Source organism: Drosophila guanche, unplaced genomic scaffold (genome assembly GCF_900245975.1).
Source record: "Drosophila guanche unplaced genomic scaffold, DGUA_6, whole genome shotgun sequence".
Classification (NCBI taxonomy): Eukaryota; Metazoa; Arthropoda; class Insecta; order Diptera; family Drosophilidae; genus Drosophila; species Drosophila guanche.
This window is the reverse complement of record NW_022995744.1, coordinates 9298921-9323843: the sequence shown is the minus strand read 5'-3', so window position 1 is coordinate 9323843 and position 24923 is coordinate 9298921. Positions and strand designations below refer to the sequence as shown.

The window sequence follows — 24923 nt, the reverse complement described above, 5'->3', positions numbered from 1 at the left end:
TGTTCTATTGATCGCACATTGATGTAGAATTATAATTAATGTTTGAGAAATATTTGGATGTAAGTTTCAAGGATTTCATGAAGGCAAAGACACCCGCAAGAGAAGTGTTCTTAAGGTGAAGTTTTTCGCAGCAATTCCCACTTGAAGTTCTCCTCTTCAATGGCATCTCCCAATCCCCATGCCGTTTCCTAGCTCTTGCAATCTTCCAACAGTACAAATTCCAATTACTCTCAGAGGGGTCGCCCAACTGTCTGTGTTTGCAGATTACAGCCGCGTCCATTAATAGCTTTCTCGAGGGGGGGCAGTCATCCTGCTGCAGATACTACCAGAGTTACTCTATAGAAACCCCGTGAGTACTCCATGATTAGCCCTGTTCTGTTGTAGTTTTATCACAGCTTTTATTTGCAAAGTAAATATCAATCATGTCGCTGTAGTCTCACACAAGCACCGAGTTCGTAGAATTTGTTGAGTTTTTCTACGAAGCCGCAGCCCCAACCGTTCAGATTCTGATTTCGATGCCACACACTCAGCGCTTCGATCGCTGTTGCAGGGGGTCGCTTCGGCTTTTTGCCATCTGTGTGGAATGACGCAATGTTTTTGAAAACGCTTCAACAGCAAAGCAAAGTTGTTTTTGTTTCAGTTCGTTTCGCTTGGAAAAATCAACAACAGCCGCGCGATTACAATTGTTAATCCATAGGGTATAGATATACACATATTAGAATGAAAACTAAGCTTTGCTTTTGGCTCTGAGCATTGTGTTTGATTTCAGATTTATTTTGAAGATTTTTCAATATTTTTCTATGGCTGTGAAAATAGTTCCAACTTTTGCAGTAAATATTCCAGAGCCCAGCACCGGTCTGTTTATCTCTTTGCTGTTATCTGTTCCAACCATTTTCGTTCTGTTATTTGTAGCTGTTTGTGTTGCTTCTTTCTATGGCTGGCCCAAGCCTCTGCCCCCCCTGTCAACAATCAACAGTTTGCCATAAATTATTTTTGCAAAATGCTCCAATGCGACCCCAGGGAGTCAGACACACATGCATGATAAGCTGCGTACCATATATATATATGTATCTACGTATATATGGTCCCATTGCGATTGTCGCGCAATCGAGCATTGAGCAAGTCCCACTGCAGCCCTTTGTTCCCTTTGCCTCAAGAATATTTGCAGAGGATACAGATAAGAGGAGTAGCTGGAGAGGCAGACCCTGCATTGGTCGTTTCTGTATTGGGCAAGGTTCGAGGGTGTTGTAAATCAATTAAGGAAAAGTAAGTCACAGCCCAGCCATTATGATTTATGGCCAAACAAAATGCACAAATGTCCCATTCGATGCGGCCTAAAGCTCGTAAATTGCGAGGCACATTCGGGGCAGGCAGCGAGCTAATTTGTGGCCCTAATGGGACACACGATCAGGTGGCAGAGAAAATAGTTTCAGCCACACATCCAGCTCGATCTGCAAACATAATTGTTCTATTTATCTACATTGTTCCATTTAAATTTTAAATCGAATTTTGATTGAACCAAAAATATATTTGGGAATTTGTTTTTGGCAAACTGACCAACAATTTGTGGCAAATAAATGAGCGCTAAGTGGAGTTGTGCACTCCAAGAAAAGTGTAACCAGAATTCAAGGCTGCTTGAAAGTAATTAAATAAAATATTTCTGTGTATAATTAATGTGTAATAAAAAGCGAGACAATAATTATAAACTACCGAAAAGTCTGGCTGATAAAATTTAGCAGAACTTGTACATAAAAATATTTTGATAACCAAAAACTTGAAGTTTATAAAATAAAGTTTACCCTGCCAAGACACACGCCAAGTCTCAAATATCTTTTTGTATTTGTTTCGACATTCATTTTTCTCAGTCAGATTCATTTTCGCTTGGAACAAAGGCTCCACTCAACGCTTCTTCCCGCAGCTGTCGTCTGGTTTCGTTATTAACAACAACAAATCTCTCTCGAAAAAATATGAAAAATAATTAAAAACCTATTAAAGTCAGTAGGAGACTAGCAACACAAGCAACAAATTGGCCAAGAGAGGGAGAGAACAATAACAAGAGTCAAATCAAATTACCCAAAAATATAAAGAACAGAGGCAGGGCAGAGGCAGGGAAATCATAAAAAATCATTAAATGCACGAAATGGCAGAGAGAGAGACAGAGAGAGAAATGTGCCATGGCCATTAAGAATTATTATGCCCAAATAAAAAGAGAGACCGAAGAGACCCGAGCAGGGAGCAGTAATTATTATGCGAAGATCACGTATTCGCATTTTGCAAAATACGAACAAGGAGGCCACAATAGAAGGACGACGATTTATGCGACCAGACAGCAAATGCATAGACGGAAGGATAACGAAGGCAGAAGTACCCTGGAAAGTGCGGTGTGCCAAGTGGAGTGTTTTTTTTTTTTGTAATTTATATATGATAAGGGGGATACAATTTAGCAGGGAAATCTGATAGATTTTGTTGTGAATTAGTTGAGAAATTTTGTGCAATAATTTGTACATTTTTTAATGCATTTTTTTAGAGAGAATATATTTATTTAATATAATAAATGATAATAAATAAATAAATAATATAATTCTTATAATTTAAAAGCTAAAAGCAACCCAAAACCAATGTATTTATCGACTTAAACTAAAATTAAAGTGTAAAATAACATCTAAGCTCGTAATACCCTTCGCTAGGGTATCAAAATCATAAAGCCAAAAGCAGAACCGAACAGAACCGAAGGGAACAGAACGGAACGTTGCGGAGCGGAATGGCGCGGAATGGAACGCTAAACACAGAAACTCTGCCTGCTCTGTGCATGTCCCTGAGGCTGTGCTCAGTCGTGTGTGTGTGTGTGTTTTGGCCAAAATAAATTTCAATTTTTGGGTTTTCATTTGTCCTCCTCGTTCATCTCCATTCCATCGCCATCTAAGCACTCCAACACCTTGCAACATCTCCAAAACAGAGAGAGTGCTTCAGAGCCTCGCTTCCCCCCGCCATAACCCAGTAATTGGCTCAAATTACAGCAACTCAGAGCGCCCCATGCCGACCACAAAAGCCAGAGCCAAACCCATCCCTACACAGTGCCAGTGCCAGTGGCAGTGGCAGGTTCCGTCCCGCGTCCGTCCACGGCTCTTATTATTGTCATGGCACACAATATTGTTTCCAAAAATGAAACGAAACGAAACAAATACGTGACCAGAAATTCAAGAAAACCAACAACAACAGCAAAAAAAGGCCAAAATAAAAATAATAATCATAAAGAACAGAGTGGGGGAGAGGGAAACGAAAAACTGTGCAAAAAAAAAAATAAAATAAGGAAACAGCAGAAATCGCGTTGATTTGAATTTTAAAATGTTTCATGGCATTTGTTTTGTTTGCACGGCCACAGGCAGAGGCAGAGGCAGAGGCAGAGGCACTCCCCCCGCAGCAGCAGTAAGCAGAACCCCCCTGTCCAGCAGCTCCACTTTCCCCTCTGCCCAAGCCCTGGACCCAGCACCGCTGCCACCGCTGGCTGCTGTACAGTTTTGTGGTCTGCCAACTTTGTTTCAAATTACAGTGGGCTTCATGGCTGAATTGTGCATTAAAACTATATTTAAATAAAGAGAAAATTGAACAATCCGAGAGCTAATATTAAAGAGAAATAATTCAGAAAATTCAAGCTGCAAATCTCGGCTAAAGATGATATTGTAGAACCCAAAGTGGAGGCCCCAAAGTGTACCACAAACTCACAATTAAATGGAAAATCAGCGAGATTTGAACACATTTTAAGCTTCATCTAAAAATAATTCTCTCAAAAAACGGAAACAAAATAACATGCACAAAATAAAGCATTTTAGCGCCAAAAGAAAATATGTATTAAATATTTTAAAATTAAAAACTTACACACCAATAAATAAACCCAAACTCCCTTTTCTTGGTCATAACTTTGGCGTTTATGCCCAGCCCACTGTGCCCCATTGGTAGTGGTAACATCTATGGCCATCACTAAAGAGAAAAAAACTTGTACACTGCCATTTGCTGTCATTGTTGCTGGTTTTGGGTTCGTGTTGCCTTCTGCCATTTGGTGGCAGCAGCAGCGACACCAACTGGAAGCCGCAACAAAGTTGCAAGCAGCGCGGAGAGCCCCACAGCAGACCTTATGTAAATTGTACAACAAAATAAAGAGAAAAAATTGATAATGAAACTTTTCAACGCAATAAATAATAGCTGACAAGGGACGGCAGTCGTGGAAATAGAGGGAGAGGGAGAGGGAGAGTGAGAGCTGGAGGAAGCAATAAAGGAAAAGCCTGAAAAATGTCTACGTTTATTATTGATTTCGTGTTGAATATTTGATTATTTCTATAAATATTGCGATAGGGCGAGTAAAGGTGCCAGCAAAGAGGGTGTGGGCGGCTGGGCAGAAGATTCTACAGCGGCACGTGCGATCGGAATCGTCGTCTAGGTCAAGTTTTTTGAGCATACTTATTATAAGTGAAAAAACATACACACAACACACCTCAGCAAATATTAGATGTGATGAGATTGAGTTGTGTGGCTAGATAATGCGACTAGCAGATACCGCGTGAAGATGGGGGAACAAATGAAACACAGAAAAAGCAGCAAAAAATCTCCGTTACGAAAGAGAAACAATAAAATACTTTAATGGTTGGAGAATTTACTAAGGAAGGACTCTTAAAATGTTAGCTAAAGTGTTCCATTTATGAGATTTTAGCCTTAGAAATTCCAATTAAAACATAGCTCTGAGGATAATTCCCTCAAATCATAAATTCAACGAAAAGTGCCCAGAAGTCTCTATAAAAACTGTTTACACTCTTCAAAGGAAAAACATCCTTCGTTCAACCAAGAGTCAAATACGTCCAAAACAATGTACCCTCCATACCCTACTGCTACCCTGTAAACAGGGCAAGCCCATGCACTCACACACTTAAAAATATTTCTTTATGTTTTGCCATTTATTTTTTTTCTATTTCTGCGCTCTCGTTTTTCGCGAGCTGCGAGACATAAAACTGAAAAATAAACACGCATAAAAAGTAACAAGAAGAGCGAAGAAGATGTGGTAGGAGGAGCCGAAGAAGGAGTGGAAGCAAACGAAGCTACGCAAAAATATTGCTATGCAAATAAAGAATAAGAATATGGCCTGCGCTCTGCCTCTGCCTCTGCCTCCGCCGCTGCCGCTGCCTCTGCTCGAAGCCCCTTTGGGGGACAGGGTGGGTAAACAAACGCCGCTCCACTCACACCTGGCAGCACTCTCACACACACATCCACAGCGATACAGATGCTTATGTGCTTACCATGGGGTAATGGAAAAAGGTGTGCCCCAACAATGTCGTCGTCGCTGGCTCTCAAGAGGCTACGGTGGGCAGGGGGCGCTGGAGGTCTGGCCGACGCGCAATAAAAAAAATATTCTAAGGCAGACCCAAAACAGAACGAGAAATAAAAAACAAAACAAAACTGAAAGAAACACACAAAACTATAAACAACAAAAAAGTCATCAAAGTTGAGTTTCGGCTTCAGTTGCCGCGCTGATAAATGTCGCATACCCTTTGCTTCGAGAGCTACAAAATAGGGGAACAAGTAAGAAAAACCCCATAAGAAAAAAAAAACACTTTACCTTTGCCATTCCCAATTGGATTTGAGAATATTCAAAAATTCAATTATAAGCTGAGAAAAAGGTGGATGTATGTGAAGGGATTATGCTTGGGGGATCACAAATCCGAATTGAAAACTTTCGCTTTCACTTTGAATAAATACATAGCTTAGCCCGTGGGGTTCCATTTGCCAAATTGAATTTATTCGCAGTACTTAAACTTATTTATGAATGATGCAGCCTAAATGTTTGTGTGACTTTTGGAATTGATTTGAGTTCATTTGTTTTCGTTGAATTATATTTGGAAATAAGGTTGCAGCAATGTGTTTTCGCAGGTGTCTAATTCTCACACTCTTTTAAATCTAAATCCTACCAAGAAATATTTATAATTATTCACAGAGCTAGCCCTAACAAATGGCTCTCAAAATAAGCCAAAAACAAACTTATTTCAATTAAATTTTAAGTTTTTAAAATCATAAATTATAGCTTCAAATAATGCCAAGTAAAATTAAATAGAATTCACTTGAATTTCGATTTATATTTATTTTTTAGATTTTTTAATATGTTCCATATTTAATTTAGGTTGAAAAAACTTTGAACTTTATACAAAATATGGAATTGTGTGAGCAATTTATTGGGTTGAAGTGTAAAAAACATACACAAAATACGAAAAAGAATTATTTTAAGTAGGAAATTCGCTCTCACTCTCCTGTTACCAGTGCCACTTCACACCCAATTCAATCAATTGTGCATACCCCTACCCTATCCCAGGGTATCCAACGCATGCCATAACCGGCGAGCAGGAGGCTTCACCCACAATCGAAAAATTGAAATTTGAAACGACAGGCAAAATGTTTTTGCATAAAATAAAACTATAAATTGTGTCTGGGCTCGAAAATTGGAATAATAATAAACAAAAAGCAAAACAAGAACAGGCCCCAACAACAACAAAACAAAAATAAAAAAAAAGTGTAAAAAAAGGAATGACTTGAAGCATTCAATGACAGCTCATAAATATTCAAATATGAGGCTGCTGCTGCTGCTGGTCTGGTCTGGGGTCTGGCTCTGGTTCTGGTTCTGGGTGCCATACTATCCCGTAGTTGCATTCTATAATCTAGAATTGTGTTTGTGCTGCTGCTCGTGTTCTGTCTGTGCCTGTGGCACTTAAAATTCTTTTTTTTTTATTGATTACGTCTGTAAACAAATAGTAAAAAATCGTAAAACTCAACTGCAAATATTTACCCAACAACTGATGAATACTGATGGCATACCTGCGGGTGTCAGCAGCCCATTCAGTTCCCAGAGAACTCGTCCCAACCGACACTGGGCACTGCGTAACCCGCAAAACTATTGAAATTCAGGGGCCCCTGTTCCTGTATGCGATTCGTTACGTTTGAGTTAGATCGCGATCCAGCAAACGTCTAGCCGTCTCGATCGTAAAGCATTAGATTGAGGAGATCTTAAATGTGATATGGAAAACTGGGCGAGCAGCAGACCGTGTGTCGGGATCGATTCGCATTAGAGGGTCCATTGGAGCGATCGAGGCTGCAGCTGGGACTGGGGACTGAGGCTGTCTATAAATTTAGCTAATTTACTTGAGTTCTCCAATGTCTAGCGCTTGGCTGGGTGTGGCCACTGATAGGCAGTGAATTATAAGGGGAATGAATGATGGTTAATAAAGCTCAAAGAGCAAACTTTAAAGAGAATTTAAGCGAAATATTTACAGGCCAAAGGGCACCCAATTGAAGTCGAACTTAAAGTGAAAATTAAAGCAAATAAAGTTACATTTAAAATATGAAATTAAATACCTAATAAATGGCATTTAAACTTGAATAAAATTTGAACAATTTCTGGCAAGAAATAAATAACAAAAATATGCTTAAAAAAATCTCTAAAATTTGACTAATTTTTGCAAGTCTCAGCGCTCATTAATATACATTATGAACCAAGACTCGTTTCCCTTGAAGTGGCTGCTGCAGTGCCCCTGGTGTGCCACATGAACGTTCAACACAGCCCCACTCGAGAGAGAGAGCGAGAGAGAGAGAGAGAGATCACATTAATTGCCACAATGTTCCATAAATGTCGCAGCACCACCGCCCGCTACCCGCTACCCGCTACCCACTACCCACTCGACTGTGGCTCACATGTAACTCAATTTGCATTTATTCATATTAATAATATTATATGGCAGGCAAACTTTGGCTGCATCGAAATTTAAATATTTAATTTAACAAGTTTTTCAATTAAATTAATAATGCAAATTGTTTGCGGCGCTGGCAGCAGTGGGTAGGACTGGGGGGGGGTGGAGTGCAAGCGGAGTGCGGGGCAGGGCACAGGATGGCCGGCACTACGCATTCGACGTGGCGGCCCTTTGTTAAGCAACAAGTGAACATAATTAAATATCTGAGTAAGCGGCGAGTAAACAACAAAATGTGCAGTGAAAAAACTGACAATGGAGCATGGGAGCACGAGAAATGCTCTAACAGAAAATCAAACTAAAGAAAATTCAAGCAAAATTGGCAGACTCTGGCATGGAAAAATGTTCTGTGAAGCATTTGTAAGACACAAAAATGAACTAAAGAGGAGTTGGCTCCGCTGTTGGCATTTCCCTATAGTTAATATGCCCACAATTGTCAGCGCATGAGAGCTCAATTTATTTGTAGGTCATTTTCATGTAATGCAAACTGCAAACTGCCACAGCAGCAGGGAGAGCCAGCAGCCAGCAGCCAGGTCAGGCATTCAGCGGCATGACAGAAACAAACATGAAACAAGTCAAAAACTATGACAGTAAACGTAACGACTAGAAGATGACTTTGCCGGAGCACCGGAGGGGCAACAATTAAGACAGAACTTAGGGCAAAAATTCGCCAGAGAAGAGGTCCAAAAGGAATGCAGCAAAAAGTGGAAAAGTTTCCCCTTAACAAAGTACCCCTTAAAACAGTGTTGAAGAGTGTTCAAATGGTCAGCACTCCGCTCATGTGTTGTGGACCTGTGATATGACACCAGACACAAAAACAACAAGCAAACAGCCCAAAACACACACACAAAAAGCAGAGAGATACTCAAGCTACGGGCAGTACGAGTATTTATTCTCTTGGAAGGTTTAGAAGTTGACATTTTGAGGCGTGTTTCCAGTGTTGGAAACCACAGCACAGGGCATAAAACATGCCACAAGACAGCGCTCAGACAGCAAACAAAAAAAAACATCTTCACATTTTCTTATCTTATCTGCGGCGACTTTGGACTGTCACTATTTGACCAAATAAGGCCATAAAGCTGGCACTAGTCGTCTCAAGTGAAAGCAATTGGACAGTTTTGTTGTTATCTGTGAGCCAAATCGTTATATCTATGGGGCATCAAGGCTGACAGAAGACCTTGAACGTCTGGTGTTCGAATTTTTGTAATTAAAGCTGTAAGCTTATCTTTGATGTAGTTCTGACATTGCTTCAGGCTTTGAGTTGCTTATTGGATCTCACACTCTTCTGTGGCCTCTTCTACATATTTTTCCTACACTTTTGGGATATTTTAAGAGCTCGCCAAAGTGTCATATTTGTCCTCAACTTTCTGCATAAGTTTTTGCTTCTTTGGCTGTTTACTTTGCTGCCATTTCTCATCTATTCTCAGGCCAAGAAACACGCTTAAATGTGATACCACCTCCCCTGGGGATTCGGCACTTGTCTGGCTTCGTTTACCCACTGACTGATCATTGATCAGTGATCACAAATGTGGCTTCCGTTTCGATAATGCTCGAGTATTTGTTTGGCATTCTGCCTGCCCATCAAGTGTCTGGTTTTTGTTGTGAATTTCTCGCCCTTTCTGACTGAGGAAGTGCCTAGCAGGAGAGAGGCCATCGGCGATAAGGTTTTTACAATCGAAGTCGCAGCGCTGATAAGACAGACCATCAGACCACGCTGACAATTGCTTTTCTGTTGTTTTTCTTTCCCTACTTTCTATTTAAAGGTTTTGCTGCTGCCTGTCAAGCGTAGGGTCTGAAGGTTTGGCTTTGCATGCCAAGTGGTGTATCCATAGAGCCAGACAGACACCCGCTGATTCATTGATAACACGTGCTGAGGGCACTACACCTGCCCAGACACAGACCAGAGAGCCAGTAAACACTACGAAGTAGCCCCACTATTTGCACAGATCATTTAAATGCAGTTCCCCTCTCTTTGTGTCTGGAAATGGCACTGAAACTGATAAGAACTGAGTCTCTGTCCCCTACGACTGTCGTGACTAAACGGAGACCTCTGCCAGACGCGTATTGCTAAATTTTTGGATTATTAGTTGGAGGGGCACTCGATTATACCTCTGCGAAAGTCAAATAATTGTTGTCAAGATTCATTCTTTATAAATGTATTTAAATGATGGTGAGCCAAATGCTGTCTGCAGCTTCTTCAACAATTATTTACCAACATTTTTGGTTACTGCTCAAAGCCGTTGTTTCCACAGCATCATTTAGTTGCTCATTAAATATAAATGTAAGCAAAATTAATTGATTAACTCAATTAGAAGACAGTGGGAAGTCATCGTTGGCTGAAGACTGGCAGTTAAATAATTAATTATTGTTTTATTGGTCATTAAGCAGCGGCGCAGAGCAGTTGTATTTCCATTTCTACGCTGCCCAAATGTGTCTTAATAATGTTTTATATATTTCTCAATTGAAATGTAAGTTAGCGCTAATTGCGAGCTCATTCTTCAACAAATTATTTGTATAATGTTTCCTACAAAGAAATAGTTACCAAAAGTGACTGAGTTTAGATTTTTCTCATAAATATTTTACAGAATTTTCTGCACAAGTTTCTATATGCAGACAAGGTCTATTTGAATAATATTTACGAATGTTCTAAGGCTTTCTAGAGGCATGAAAATCGTATGTTTCAATTTGGTTTTAAATATGAAAAAATGTATACAGATTAAAATATATTAAATATACAATTAATTATCATCAAATGTGCACCCAAAAATATTAAAATAAAATTATGTTCCCATTAAAATGCAAATATTTGCGGAAAATATATGTTTATAATCACAATAAATATATTTGCCTGCTTATTTAATGTATTTGATTTATTTTAAAATGTTTTTTATGTAAATGAAATATGTGCCACACTTTTTTTAATTTTTTATGTACAAATAAATTGAGTGCGTTTTTTTCTCTATTTATTTTATTTATTATTATTTATTTATTTCCTATATCTTATCACAGTTTTGCGTAAAGCAGTGGCTAGCTGCAGGATTTCCTGTAAAAATCCAACCAAGCTGCTCCCAAGTGGAACTTTTTCTCCCTCTCTCTAGTAAGTAGAACTCTTCAAGTAGTTGTCTCTAAGTGACTAATCTAATGGCAAAAAATAAACAGACCGCTTGCATAAACAACTTTGGAGCAAATGTTTATTCTGCGCTGGGTACGGGGACGGGGGGAGGGAGTTCAGAATAATTTCAATTCCATTTGCATGAGGCCTCGGGAGTACATTAAGTATCCCATGCACCCATACAGCTGCAGCACACAGACAGACAGCCATCTGAGTATTACTTAATATCGTGGACTAAGCAGCGACTCACCGAAAACCCGAGCCATCAAAACAACTTTCGATTACGAAATTTAGCACAGTTCATGCCTCGGTCTAAGTTTCCATCAAGAAGAGAAACAAAACCAACAACAAAATTATAACCGACTTAATGAGCTTTTGCGAAATGTAAGTGTGTGTGTGTGTGTGTGTGTGTGTGTGTGTGTTTGTTTGCTTGCCCTTTCGATGGCTGCTGTCAAGTACAATAAACGACAACAGGTTGAAAGCCCCAAAGAACCCAGAAAAATAAGAGAAAAAATATAAGAAAAAAACAGAAAAAAGCAAACAACTCAAACAGCTGAAATGGAAAACTAAAGTAGAATTATAGGCACAAATTTTGGATGCCCTAACGCAGAAAATGTAACCAAGAAAAGGCTTAAAATAAATAAATAATATAAATACTTATTTTAGTTACAACAAAAGCTAATTTTAAGAGCAATTCTTTAACGATTTAGTAACCAAAGTTAACTTGAATTTCCCATAACAAACAAATGTGAGCAAAAGCTGGAGCTAAATCCATCTGACAACGATTCAAACCTGCAACAAATGCCCAAAAACCAAATACCCAACTCGAAACCTAGCGTAATTTTGCACAAAAAATAAACCAAAAACAAAACAAAAACAAAATGCAACTCCGACGCTGACGCTGACGCTGACGCTGACGATGACTAATGCCAATCTAAAATAAAAGAAACTGCAAAAACTCACCCATGGAACAACACACAAAGTGGCAGCAAAAAAAGAAGAACTCAAATAAAGTCACTGCTGTGTGTGCACACACATGAGTGTGTGCCGTGTGGTTGCGTGGTTCAGCGGTTTTGGCATTGGTGGCTCACCGCGTGCACTGCGGCCCGATCTTCAAATGTTCCGCAGGTGCAATCAGCTGCCTGTGTGTGGCCAACAGAAAGCAAACTTTGGAATACATAATGCATAAATATTGTGATAATTATTATTGTATAACAATAATTGCAAGCTAATGGGGTTTCCAGTCAAGGCGGAGATGCAACAGGAAGTTGGACAGAAAAGCTTGAAGTTTCAGCGGGAAATAAATTAACAAAAATGTAAACAAAAATGTAAAAAAAATGTAAAAAGATGTACAAAAATGTAAAAATATGTACAAAAATACAAACAAAAATGTAAAAAAAATGTAAACAAAAATGTAAAAAATGTAAAAAAAATGTAAAAAATGTAAAAAAAATGTAAGAAAATGTAATAAAATGTAAAAAAAATGTAAAAGTTCCATAAAGCAGAGAAAACATTTTTTTGTGGAAGAAACTGTAAGAGAAGAACTGGAAAATAAAGGGAATCAAAAGATTCTTGCAAGTTCTTTTGCCCAAGTTTCAATCACTCCCTCTCCAGTGAGCGATTAAAAAGGGAACGAAAGTCTGAATTAAATTCTTTAATTAAGTAAGCTAACAAAGAGAGTCCAGAGCTTGGTTTTGGACTTCGTTTCAGCACCGATTTTAGTCTAGATCTGGCTCCTTTCCTTAGTCTTGCTCTCGCTCCTGTTCTTGCCCTTCCTTTAGCTCCTTCTCTTCAACTGCCTCCCTGCCTATCTTCTCCATTTCTTCAGTGTAAAAGCCATTAAAATTAATGCGATACACCAGATTGATAAAGCTATTGCGATTCTTCCTAGCCGTTGTTATGATTTGCTGCAGAAACGACACCAGCAGCTCCTTGAACTCCAAATCAAAGTAGTTAACACGCTCCGCAAACCGCTCCGACGGCTCCAGCAACTGCTCCAACTCTATAAAGCTGCAAAAATCAATGCAGATCTTGCAGAGCTTAAAGATGGCGCGACTCAGCTGCGAGGACTCCGTCATGACGCAGCTCTTGAGGCACGAGTCGAGAAAGTCCTGATGGTGCAGCAAAACCTCATCCACATTCTCCACGTGCTTGAGGCGCTCGCTGAAGAGATGCCAATTGGGCACAATCACCTCGTAGATCATGTAGTACTCGATGTTTTGGATGGCATTCATCATACGCTGCCGCAGGGTGCACAGCGAGCGGTGCAGTTCCGCGTACGATCGATCCTTGGGCGCGTGATTCAGCTTCCAAATCTTGCAGATCTGTCGCTCCGCGTGCTTGCAGTAGAAGAGCTGCCGGAAGAGCATCTGGTACTTGGAAATGGCAATGTGGTTGAGCACAATCGAGCAGGGCCACTTGGCCTCGTAGCTGAAGGAGAAGCACTCGATGCCGCGCAGTTCCTCGCGTGGTGTCTGCGACTGTCCGTACGCCTGCTCCTCCTGTTGGCCCATAATCTTGGACAGTTGTGTGACCAAGTCGTAGGTCAGCAGATCGCAGTGTAGATCATCGTTGTAGGGATCCTGCCTGCCCATGGACAAACGCAACGTGAGGCCCAGCAGATTCTCTAGGATCAGCAGCTGCACATGATCCACGGGCTTGGACAACTCTGGCTCGCAGGCGTCCATGAATAGTGTGATGAAGTCGCCCTGTCCCAGCAGCAGATAGTTCTTCACGGACTTGAGATGCCCCAACAGATCGTGCTCTTGGAGCAGCACATTCAGCAGCATGCCGGCGGCAAAGTAGTAGGCCTCAAGGATCACCTTCTCGATGCGCCCAGCGTGGGTCCCTGCCAGCTCCAGCTCCAGTTGCTGCTCTTGTATGGGCAGCGTTGCCTTGCCGCACTGGCGAATCACATTCAGGTACTTCCCTGTGGACAGTATGATGTCCGTGTAGCGTGAGAGGAATGCCGGCACTTGCTCGTGCCGCACGCTGTAACGTTTCTCCCAATAGTCATCCGCGTGGCGACCCGGCAGTCCTGCCGTGTCGTTATCCTGCACGAGGAACTCCTTGCTGGTGTGCCCCAGCTGTCCCTTGTGTATCCACAGCTGCAGCTGGCGCATGAAGGGAGCTCCCGCCGCATTTGTCAGTGTGGTCAGCATCTGCTGGGCTGCCGCGTTGCCCTCCAGCAGGCGTATGCGTCCGTAGAGCAGATTCAACACTGCGCCGCCGCGGCATTCGTTGGCTTGGATGTCCCGCAGCACCTTCCAGACCTCCTCCATTACCCACATGGTGGGCTGCAGATAGTAGAGAAAGTTCTGCACGGTCATACGCTGGCGCTGCAGCTCCTCGTCCACTTGTGCGATTAGCGCATAGAAATCGCTGGTTAGATCCTGCAGCGCGGCGTTCAAGGCATTGAGCACCTGTCCATGGCCATCGCTGGCTGCCATCAATCGCTGTATGCCCGAGAAGTACGTGGCTAGTGGGAGAATCTGCTGCACCACCTCCCTCATGCTTCCATCCAGCTGCGCATCGATGATGAAGTCCTCCGGCACTATGTACTGGGCTCTTATCCCCACCAAACATTGCATCAGATCTTTCAGTATGTAGCGCTGCTGCATGGCCACTGGTAGTGCGCCCAGCTGTGGCTGCACTTTGGTTAGATTTCCATTTGCCACCGTGTCATAGTCCCACAGCATGTGTGTGCGGTGGTCCGGGGAGTTTCTTGTTGTCAAGGACAACTCACTCGAGCTGGAACTGCAGCTTGAGGTGAGGTTAGGTTGAGGCCGTTGTCGAGATTTCACAATCCCGACACACCGCCGGTTGACGCCGGTTGGATCCACTCCTCTTCTCGTACCGCTTTGCACGGTGTCAGCAGTGTAACTATCTTCAAAGCTCATCAACGAATCAAAGTGGGTTAGCGATGGATTCGAAATGGCCACCAGCAAACGTTCTTTGATGTCATGCAGCTCGCTGTTAGTCTGCTGCTCCTTCACCGCCAGCAGCTGCTTGCAGCGGCCCAAAAGTTCCTTTGTGGAAAGCGCCGCACGACTATTTGTGGGCGTTAAGGAGTCGAAGTCGTCACTGCTATTACCGGACATGAAGACAGCAAAGTAAAGTTTTCAGCACGAAAAATTGCTAAAGCAAAGCAAGGTAGCACGAAAAACTGACTGACCAGAGTTCGATTTGTATTAGGCAACTCTTTTTAGACTGACCCTAGCTGTGTGCTGGGTTGGGCTGGCAACTCTGCTGGCAGCATAGCCTCAAAAACACACCACGTGTGTCCCTACACAAAGGAAACTGTATCTCTCGCTTTCCATATTTATTCTTGTGTGTGTAAATAATTAATTACAGTGCTTAGGCACTCAACGTACAATATAAGAATATATTTAGCTGCCACTTATCGCTGCCACACACAAAAATAGCCATTCCAAGCCACAGAACTCGGAATTATCTGCGTCTATTATTTATTTTAATATTTGCTCTTTTTGCTGCCTTATATGGAAGCAAAAATCTAGGCACAGCACAACACGAGCTGAAGCTGGGGAATATCTGCTATAAATTCGCATTTAATTTGAGCATTTCTTTTGTGCTGCCAGATAAAAGCGTATCTCGCAGATACACACAACAAATGGCCGCACTATTATTTAATTAGCGTTGAGCTCTTGGCCCCCTTTGGGCCCTCTTGAGTGCATATCTCGTATCTTGTGGCTCTTTGGATGGGGCTACCTATAATGCTTGCCAGATAAAAATTTACATTTTTTATTGCCTGAAATATTCGCATAATAACTGACAGTGTGGCCCGCGGCTCTGTGGGCCACTTCAAGCCCATTCACATTGTATCTGTGTGTGTAGCTCCTCGGTTTTCGCTCTGCCCGAAATTAGTTTACTTAGCCAAGCCAAGCGCTGGAATGGCCTCTAAGGGGATTACGGATATTTCTCTGGCTCTAATCTGATAATCACCAGAGTATTCCCAATGACTTTGCTTCCCCTCCCCACCCCACCCACACCACTCTACACAACATCATCCTGCTTATCTGACCCTACATCTCCCTCTCCCTCTCTCGCACTCGCACACACTCTTCGCTGCTTGGCATCTGTACTGTTATTACCTTCTCCTTTTGTGCTACACTTGCTTCATGGTTTATCTTTTGTTTCTATGCTAAACAATTTCTGCACATGTGGCCCATTGTTCGATGTTGTTGCTTTATGTTCACCGAGGCCCATTGTCGTAGCTGCTCCTCCTCTGCTGCTGCTGCTGCTGCTGCTGCTGCTGCTCGGCATGGACTAAGCGAGAGAGCCCCTAGCAACACACACACACACGCATACACTCTCTGTTATTTGAGCCGACACTCTATGCGCTCGGAACATGTTCATGCATGCACCGACTTGTCGATGACTCACCCGCTTCTTGTTCTTGTTGTTGTTTTTGCACTTTGCTGTTTCTGGTTTTCTTTCCTTTCCTTTCCTTTCCTTTTTTGTCTTCTTCTTTTGTTGTTTGATTTAAGCACATGGACGTACGCTGTTTGTTCTTGTTGCTGTAACTACATATTGTTTTTGTTGTGGTTGTGGGTGCAACTTTTCTTGTTGCTTCGATTTATGAAACCTTTTTATTGAGTTTCTTGTTTTCTTTGTTTTGGATTGGCTTTATGTTTCTTAGCATTTATCCTTAGCTTAGATATGGCTGAGTTGCACAGCACGCAGTTTGTCTCTGCCAGCGCATCTCTTTTGGCTGCAGGCCGTGCAGTTCAATTTGCATAGCATCCACCTGTGTGTCACATGACAGCGAGGCTTGAGTTTCATAGCAGCCAGCCCATGGCAACATTTACATTGCCGCTGTCGCTGTGCTGCTTCTTTTGTTATACTCGTCGCTGTGTTGCCACGCCAGGTAAAAATGGGAAAGTGTACAAACAAATATACACATTGTAAACATACACACAAACATACATATGTATGATGTACATATGTGTGTATGTATGTATTTGGTGTAGCTATCATTCATATTGTGAAAACCTTGGGTCTGCTACAATTACTGTTGACATTTATTTTTTGTTTTCTTTCCTTTTTCGCTTTTGCCTCTTGCCTCTGTTGTTCAGTTTCGCATTTCCGCTTTCGTTGCCGTCGCCGTCTCTGTCGCCGTCCACCGTTCAACGTCTCGTCATTTGTTTGTCACAGTCGATGGCTTGGCGGCTGCTCCGTTGGTAACACCGACAACAACAACAGCAACAACTAACAGCGGCAGAGTGTTGCTTATCAGTTTTTTGTTTCTGTTTCCTTTTTTGGGTGTTGAAAAAACAAACCAAATCTACAGCGCGCGATACCAACAATTGAGTCAGAGATACAGATACAGATACAGATACATAGGGCAAAAAACAGCCACAGCAAAGAGACGAAAAGTTGAAAAAAACAGAAAACAAAAATTTGTAATGCAATGGCACACACACAAGAGATGTACAGTGGAGGCTCGATAAATAGATATGCAAATGAGTTTCAAGGTTATTTCTACCCCCCGGAATGGCCTCATTCCTCATCGAACCAAGATTGGGTTTAGCTACAGAATAGGTAAGGAAAACTTCCGCCTAGCAACAGCAGACTGTAAATGATTAAATGATTATTTATTATGGCTTATTTCTTGAATAACTTTTGATAACAATTATCGAGCATTCACTGTTCATCCATTACAGCCATAGACGAACAAAGTTGCTCATTGAACTCGGTCCCAAAGATTTTTCCTAGGCGAGAAACATTTCTCTAAGAACTTGGAATAGAAAGCAGGAGAAAGGCAGCAGGAGGGGGTACGGGCCATGTCCAATCGGTATAATATATTGTACGATCTATTTGTGGTTTGCTTACAACAAAAGATAGAGGAGGGAGGAGTGCCCAAAGGCAGAGTCACAGAGTCCGTACCCTCAAAAGAATCTCTCGGCGAGAAGAGGGCGAACCGAATTGTAAAGATTTGAAGGTCATAGAAACTGTCAGAGAACACAGACACACAGACAGATAGATAGATAGATAGATAGATGCATGGTTGGATGCATAAATGTATGGCCCTATGAATGGGATTGGCTGTTGCTATGATTGCCCATAGACAAATTGTCAAGAAACATGACAATTGAGGGCTGCGGACTGGGGTTGGAGTGGGTCAATTTTCGTACAGTGGGAATAATGACACTTTGAGTGGCGGGGCAGCAGGGAACAATCAACTGTCACAATGGGCAACTGATGGCATTATAATATGGCAGCAGGCTGTAAGGCAGGAGAAGAGGGATGTAGCTTAACTGAACTTTAGTTTTTGGCCTGATTTATATGCGATTAAATATGGAAACCCACTAAGAATAGAATGAATTATGGAGTCCAAAGGTTCAGCAGCACATCAAGGGCAGATCAGGCAAACACGCCAATAGATTAAAACATGAGATGTCACTTTCTGGGGAAAAGCATTTTTCAATTCTTCGCTTTTACTATGTGTAGAAATTAATTGTATGTCGCTGCCACGTGCCACGAACGAAAATTAGAACATCCCAAAACAGGGCCCCCCCCCACGACAAAAACTAGTGACAAGTGGCCAAGAGGAGGATTCATTCGCTGCGCAAAATAATTTTAAATCGAGAGACAACTAAATCTGTGTGTGGTGGGGAAAGGGCTGTGGCTTTGGATCCCCACACGTGCCGCACAACTGGAGACTTTCCATGGGCACAAATAACCCAACAACAAAAAACACACACAAAAACTAAAATTAATTGGCTCGACAACTGTCAGGGAAGAACGTCTGTGGGTGGGAATTGTGTTTGAAAAAATTAAGACCAGAGGACTTGACACAATATTTGCCAAAAAGAAAAACAACAACGAGAAATGTTTCTCTTAATATTTGCATACATATTTTGTGTTCCTCAATAACAGAAATTCCGCATTTGAAAATATGCAGCAAATTGTGGACAGAAATGACACACCCAATCTATTTATTCGTTCTAGTATTTGCCTTCTAATGGAAAACAGGGAAAAGGCCAAAACAAAAACAATGCCCGGAATGGGGGGACAGACAGACAGACAGGCAGAGAGCCCGTGCAAACAACAGGTTAAATAATATGGCAAATATTTATTTGGTAAGACACTGTTGCGGCTCGAAATACCGGAGTCTGGCAGCCGTATCGGGGAATACCGTGCAGATGTTTCCAACCAGAGTTCTGTTTCGGATGGGAAAACTATGGGAAAATACGCATCGGCTGGGCGACGCGTGTGGGTAATAATCGAAACGTGTTTACGTTGATGCCAAACTATTAGAGGATATTTATATATAAATTCCTCTCTTCAAATATTAATGAAAACATCTATAAATTACACAGTCAAGGAAATTATCAGCGACAGACGCGTCAGAGAGTCGCCTTGGATGCGACACAAAAATTGTGAAAAACAAAAGCAACAAAATGTTCAAAATAAGAGTAGAAAAGAGAGTGGCATAAAAATGAAAAACATAAAAACGAAATGTCCCCAAAAATATGCAAAACGATTGTGACGTGAAATTGATTTAATTAAATCTTTTATGACGTGACAATTGAATTCTATTTTCGCATCTAATTGGATCTGATTGTCCCCAGCATACAGTAGTTCGGTTCACACAGCGAGAGATACTCGCATACTGTACAAAGTTGTTTCGTTCTGTCAACGATTTTTGAGTTCACTTGCACTTCCCTTTCTTCCCGCTGTTTGCCTGTCTATCTATTCTTGGACATGACGGAATATGACGCCGAGTCCCGAAAGTGTTTGAGGTCTGTGTGTGTAGCTGCCCCCCCAGACAGCATGGGTTATGCGATGGTTTCTCTGCTGTGCGCTAACCTTGAAGCGATTACAATTTGCCGATGATAGATTGTAGTACATTCGATGGAAAGTATAGGGTGCTGTACGATTTGGTAGCTCAAGAGATGGAAACATCAATTCATCCTTGAACTCGCGCTAAGATTGTGACAATAATTAAATATAAATAGAATAAAATATTATATTATAATAGGTCTCGTCTTCAAACTGGCTAGCTAAGAAATATTTATAGTAAATAAATAAATCCACTTACCCCTCATATCTCCTTTGGTTCTTCGTAGTCACAGCAAAATGCAGCTTTCAGCATACAAATCTTCGGTCGGTCCGCCACTCCGCTTCACCTTCCACCTCAGCCTGTCTTGGGCTGCTGCTGCAACGTTGCCGCACTTCAGCCAAGTTCAGAGTACTCGCTCGTATACATATTGTTGTGCCACGGGAAGCAACGGGTTGTTGTTTTGGGCCTAGCCCAAACTGGTTGCCCAATTGTCATCCCCCTGCAGATCGTGGCCCAGCGATAATTGCAGCAGCCAGCAGCCAGCACCCAGAGCAACAAAGTTGCCATGGTCGGACGTAACGGGTTGTCGTGTGCGCGTAGCGACGTTGCCGATTTTCACTGGTTGGGTTGCGCTGCGCTGCCGCCGTTGAAAGAAAGTTGCACCCGCACCCGCACCCGCAAGCTCAGCTGAGCTGAGAGCTGCTCTAGCACAGTCCTCCTTCTCGTGCACCCGCTACAAACAGCGGCCGCAAGCTCAGCTGAGCCAGGTCTCGCTCTGCGCTACCACACCTCCTCCTTTTCGTGCACCCCTACTGCACGGTCGCCCTTGTTGCAGAAAAGAAAGCCGTTTTGTTTTAATTTTTTCCACAATTATTTTCCGCTAGCGCAGGAAAAATTATATGCTTTATTTTTTTGTAATTTTTTTTGCCTTTGTTTTTCTCTCTGTACGTGTTGAATGTTGATTTTTTTGCACAAAATGTTGTTGCTTTTTGTTGGTTTTTGTGTGTGTTTTTGTTGGTTTTTTGTTTTGGTTACAAATTTCTCACAATTATTTGTTGCTTTACGCAATAAAAAAACTTAACATTAGATACAATATACGTTTTGTTTTTGCTTTTATGTTTTTTTTTTGTAATGATAAAAAAATTAATACATGTATTTTTCGTATTTTGCGGGCTTCTCTCTCTCTCTCTCTCTCTCTTCTATCTTTCGGTAATAAATAGTTTTCTTCGCTTTGATAGATACTTTTTGCGGGTAATAGATACTTTCGTGTATGAGTGTTTTTGGATGTGTTTCGGTGTGTGAGTGTGAGTGTGAGTGTGAGTGTGTGTTTGGGTCGTGTATCTGTGAGAACATTAAGTTTTCTTTTTTTGTAATTTTTTAAAATTATATCGCATTTAGTTTTACATTTAAATTTTCGAATTTTTAATTTTATCTTTCGCTGCTACACATTTAGGGCTTTTCCTTCGTATTTATCATTTTTTTGTTTATATCGCAATTGGAGTTTTTACACAGACAAAAAATTTTACAAATTTTTTACGCTTTCACATTTACTGAGATATTTTTGCCTTACATTTTTGTTACACGCTACATATTATTTTTAGATGATTTTTTTTGTGTGGGCTTTCCTTTTTTTGTTTGTTTTTTGATGGGGGTACGCGCTATACATTTAATAATATATGTAAAAATTTGTTAAAATCCTAAAATTTGTTGGTTTTAATTAAGATTAATTAATAATTTAAAAATTTTATTGCAGCAAGCTGCGTCTAACTAAAACTCCTCCTCTCTCAAATCATCCACTGATTGCTCAGCATTTTTTTAAAGTTAAATTTTAAATTTAGCAAGATCAAGTTTTGTTTGTTTGTTGGTTGTTGTGTGTGTGTGTGTGTGTGTGTGAGTGTGGGGTGTATTTTTTTTGTGTGGTTTATTACAATTGTTCGTTACCGTACAATCTTCGAAAAATCTGTTCTGTATGGGTGTAAATGTGTGTGTATGTGGTGTATGTGTGGTTTGTGGGTGTGTAGGTGTGTATTATCAACGTCCCCGGGCCAGGAGCCTGGAGGGGCCCTGGCCCTGGCTGGGGAGCTCTTAGCATCTTAAACAGTATCACATATTCATGAGTTGTCGACGGGCCCGACCCCCACTGGGGGGTGAGGCTGCCATCTTTGAATTTCATGTTGGGTTTTCCTCTCGTTTCGCTTTTGCATTTGCATCGGCTTTTGCTTTTGCTTTTACTTTTGCTCTTGCTCTGGCTTTGCTTTTGCTTTTCATTTTGTTTTCTTTTCTTTCTTCGTTGGTGAAAAAGGAGAAACAACTTAAAAGTCTAGTTATTATAGCACTACGCATCTAAGTAAATGGTGGTGAGAGTCACAATTACAAATTGAGTCGCAGAGAGAGGCTCTCTCCTGCTCTCGCTCTAGTATTAGTATGAGAGTGTGTGTGTGTGTGTGTGTGTGTGTGTTTGTGGGTATTTGGGGCGTGTGTGTGTGTATGTGTGTGTAGGTGGGGTGGCTTCGAATACTTGCTTCGTCGTCGCGTTGCCGATCGCAACAAACTACTCCTTCTTGTTCTCGTTCTCTCTCTTGACATCACAGGGGTGTTGGGCGCTTTCTCTCTCACCCTTTGCTCTCCTACACAGTTGGCGTGGCGATGGCTCGGCTCTGGCTGCTGCCAAAGCTGTAGCTGCGCCTGGCACCTGGCCCCTCGGCCGAGTACAACTTGTTCTTGGTGATCGTGTACTCGGGGCTGATCGTGATCGTGCGAGCCAGGCTCTTCATGAACTGCGGGAGGAGCGAGGTCCAGCCGCGGTGGTCCTGGCGCAGCGTCACGTACACCTCAAAGCTGGAGACCGTCTCGGGGTCCAGCTTGAGGGAGGCGATGCGGCGCGAGTTTTTCGGCTCGTCCTCGAACTCGATGTAGATGGTGCAGCCGCGTGTGCCGCAAGGCTCCTTCTCCGACACACGGACAATGTCGGCCGCGATGCTGGGCACGAGATCGCAGGGCAGCGACACCTCCGTGCAGGTGAGGTGGCGAGACTTGGCCGCTCGCAGCTCATCCAGGAATGCCACCGACAAATGCGACACTTCCCGCATGTCCAAGTCGGCGGGGGCCGCCTGCTCCTCCTCATCCTCGGCCTGCACCTCACCGGCATAGTAGTAGCCGCCGCTGCTGGGCTTCGTCTTCTTGCTGTAGTTGTGTGCATGGCTGGTGGGCGCCTGCTTGTGCTTAATACTGTAGTTGGAGGCATCGCTGCCGCGGGCGGAGGAGCCCTTGGTCTTGAGCGGGGCAGCGTTCACGGCAGCGTCAATGGCCACACTGACGGACGCGGGCGGTGTCAGGGTGCTGGTCCAATCTGTAAGAACAATGGGAAAAAGGAAAGATGCTGATGAGTACACAATTGTTTAAACAAACGCCAAGAGTGCGCCCGACCGAGTGTGCGTGGGGTTTGGGTGGGGGCAGAGGAGCATCAAAGGGAAACGCACATATAGCGGACAGCGGAAAGCCGCTTGGCAACAGCGAACGAACGAACCGCTTGCGAACGGCAAGACAAAAGCGGAACACACAAAAAATCGACAGAGGGGGCAAGAGCCCAAACGAAAAATCACTTTTTATTGTTGCTTCTCTGCCTACGTGACCATGTTGCTGTTGTTTCACTGCCTCTTCTCATCCACTCCTCTTCTCTCCTCTTTCGCTGTCTGCCTTTTGTTTTACTTAATTTTGTTGAACAATTTAACATGATTTGCCGCTGTTGCTGCCTCGTTTTTTTATGACATTTTTTCTGTTGTAATTGCAAATTGATTTTTTATGCATTTTTTTGTTTAATTATTTACTGAATCAATTTTCAGGGCTACAGGGAAAGCAGGAGGACGCTGAAATATACCTTTCCTTTGCATGCTGCTAGATTTCACAGAAACGGAAAATCTCGGAAAGTCTAGTGGGAAAAACTGCTTTATCATTTCCTTTTTTTTCGGAACTATGTTCTTGGAAAACTACTTGGACTACTTGGGTTTTTTTTTGGTAGTTTCTTGCTCTTGCTGAACACTTTTTGCTGCTCTGCGTTTTCGCACACTTCTTCCGGACTGTTCCAGAACTTTCTTTACTCTTTTTGGCAGGGGAAGTTATCTTCTTGCACACTTACCTCTATTTTTGTTTGAGCCCAGCACACCGCCGTAGATGGATTGAACGGGAATAACCTCCATTTTCATTTGGAGCTGAGTGTGTGTGTGTGTGTGGTGTTTTGTGGGTTTTTTCGAAGAAAATCGAATCGAATCGGATGAAAACTCTCGTATCAAAATCGTTCGCCCTCTTATCGAAAATTTCCTCTCTGGTGGATGCGTTTCGCCGACGGCTTTTTATTCTCCTTTGCTTTTTGTATCACTTGAAACGTTTTGTGTTTTGTTGTAACAATTAAATAATATGTTTGTTTTTCTTGCTTCTTTTTATGTTTGCTTAATAAATTTATCACAATTTGCTGTTGTTGTTGCTGCTGCCGCTGATTGCTTCAATTTGTTGCTGCTGCAGAGTGTGTGTGTGTGTTGGTTGTTGGTTTAGATTAGCTTTTTTGTTGTTTTGTAGTGGAATCACAGCACTTTTGTTGTTTCATTAATTATTTAAACTTGATTTGTGGTTGTATCACTTTAATGGCGTTGGTCCGTTTCATTTGTTGATGGCAAATATTAATAATTATTTATAGTGTTCAGAAAACTGTTTGCTACAAGTACATTGTCTTGCTGTTGCTTTTTGAATTCTTCGTGAGTTTCTGTTTCTGTTTCTGGTCGGACTTGCTGCTCTGGCCACTGTCTGTTTGTCTCCCAGCAGTGTCTTTCAAAAAATTTTTCGGGCCGAAGTGGGTATAGTGTGGCCGACCGCTCGTTTATATAGCCCTCGCCAGGCCTCTGTCGGCAGGCGACGTCGCTGCTCGCTGCTGCCGCTGGTGGTGGTGGTTGAGCGGCTGGCTACAATTAGCGGATCGCGCTCTCTCTCTCTCTCTACAAAAAGAGTATCTCACTCAGTCGCTGCTGCTGTCGCTGCTGCGGCTGCTGACGTTGTTGTTGTGGGTGCCTGACGCAGGTAGAGGGGAGTCATGGCATGGCAAACGGAATGGCTGATGTAAGTCGTATACTTTTTTTGTACAGCTCTCGCTGTCGCACTCACTCGCGGAGCTCTCTTGTAACCTGGCAACAACGTCAGCTGTTTCACTCCACTCAATGGAACGCTCTCTTCGCTGCTC

The 24923-nt window shown here is 42.3% G+C and overlaps 2 protein-coding genes across 2 annotated transcripts; both read right to left on the bottom strand.

Moving 5' to 3' along the window:
- Window positions 1-12631: 12631 nt before the first annotated feature.
- Window positions 12632-14603, bottom strand: LOC117579208 (gamma-tubulin complex component 2 homolog). The gene has a single exon (XM_034264977.1). The coding sequence runs from the start codon at window positions 14586-14588 to the stop codon at window positions 12633-12635; it is 1956 nt and encodes a 651-aa protein (XP_034120868.1). The 5' UTR covers window positions 14589-14603; the 3' UTR covers window position 12632.
- A 5945-nt stretch (window positions 14604-20548) lies between these two features.
- Window positions 20549-24522, bottom strand: LOC117579209 (protein scylla). The gene is made up of 3 exons (XM_034264978.1): window positions 23832-24522; window positions 22277-23045; window positions 20549-20890 (listed from the first exon to the last, which is right to left on the bottom strand). Exons 1-2 carry the CDS (start codon window positions 23896-23898, stop codon window positions 22324-22326), a joined length of 789 nt encoding a protein of 262 aa, XP_034120869.1. The 5' UTR covers window positions 23899-24522; the 3' UTR covers window positions 20549-20890; window positions 22277-22323.
- Between the last annotated feature and the right edge of the window lie 401 nt (window positions 24523-24923).

Coding starts and splice junctions, on each gene's coding strand:
- LOC117579209 (XM_034264978.1), bottom strand. CDS start 23,898: ATGAAAATGGAGGTTATTCCCGTTCAATCCATCTACGGCGGTGTGCTG. Junction 23,046..23,831: donor GGGCTCAAACAAAAATAGAG/GTAAGTGTGCAA, acceptor TTGTTCTTACAG/ATTGGACCAGCACCCTGACA.
- LOC117579208 (XM_034264977.1), bottom strand. CDS start 14,588: ATGCTGTGGGACTATGACACGGTGGCAAATGGAAATCTAACCAAAGTG.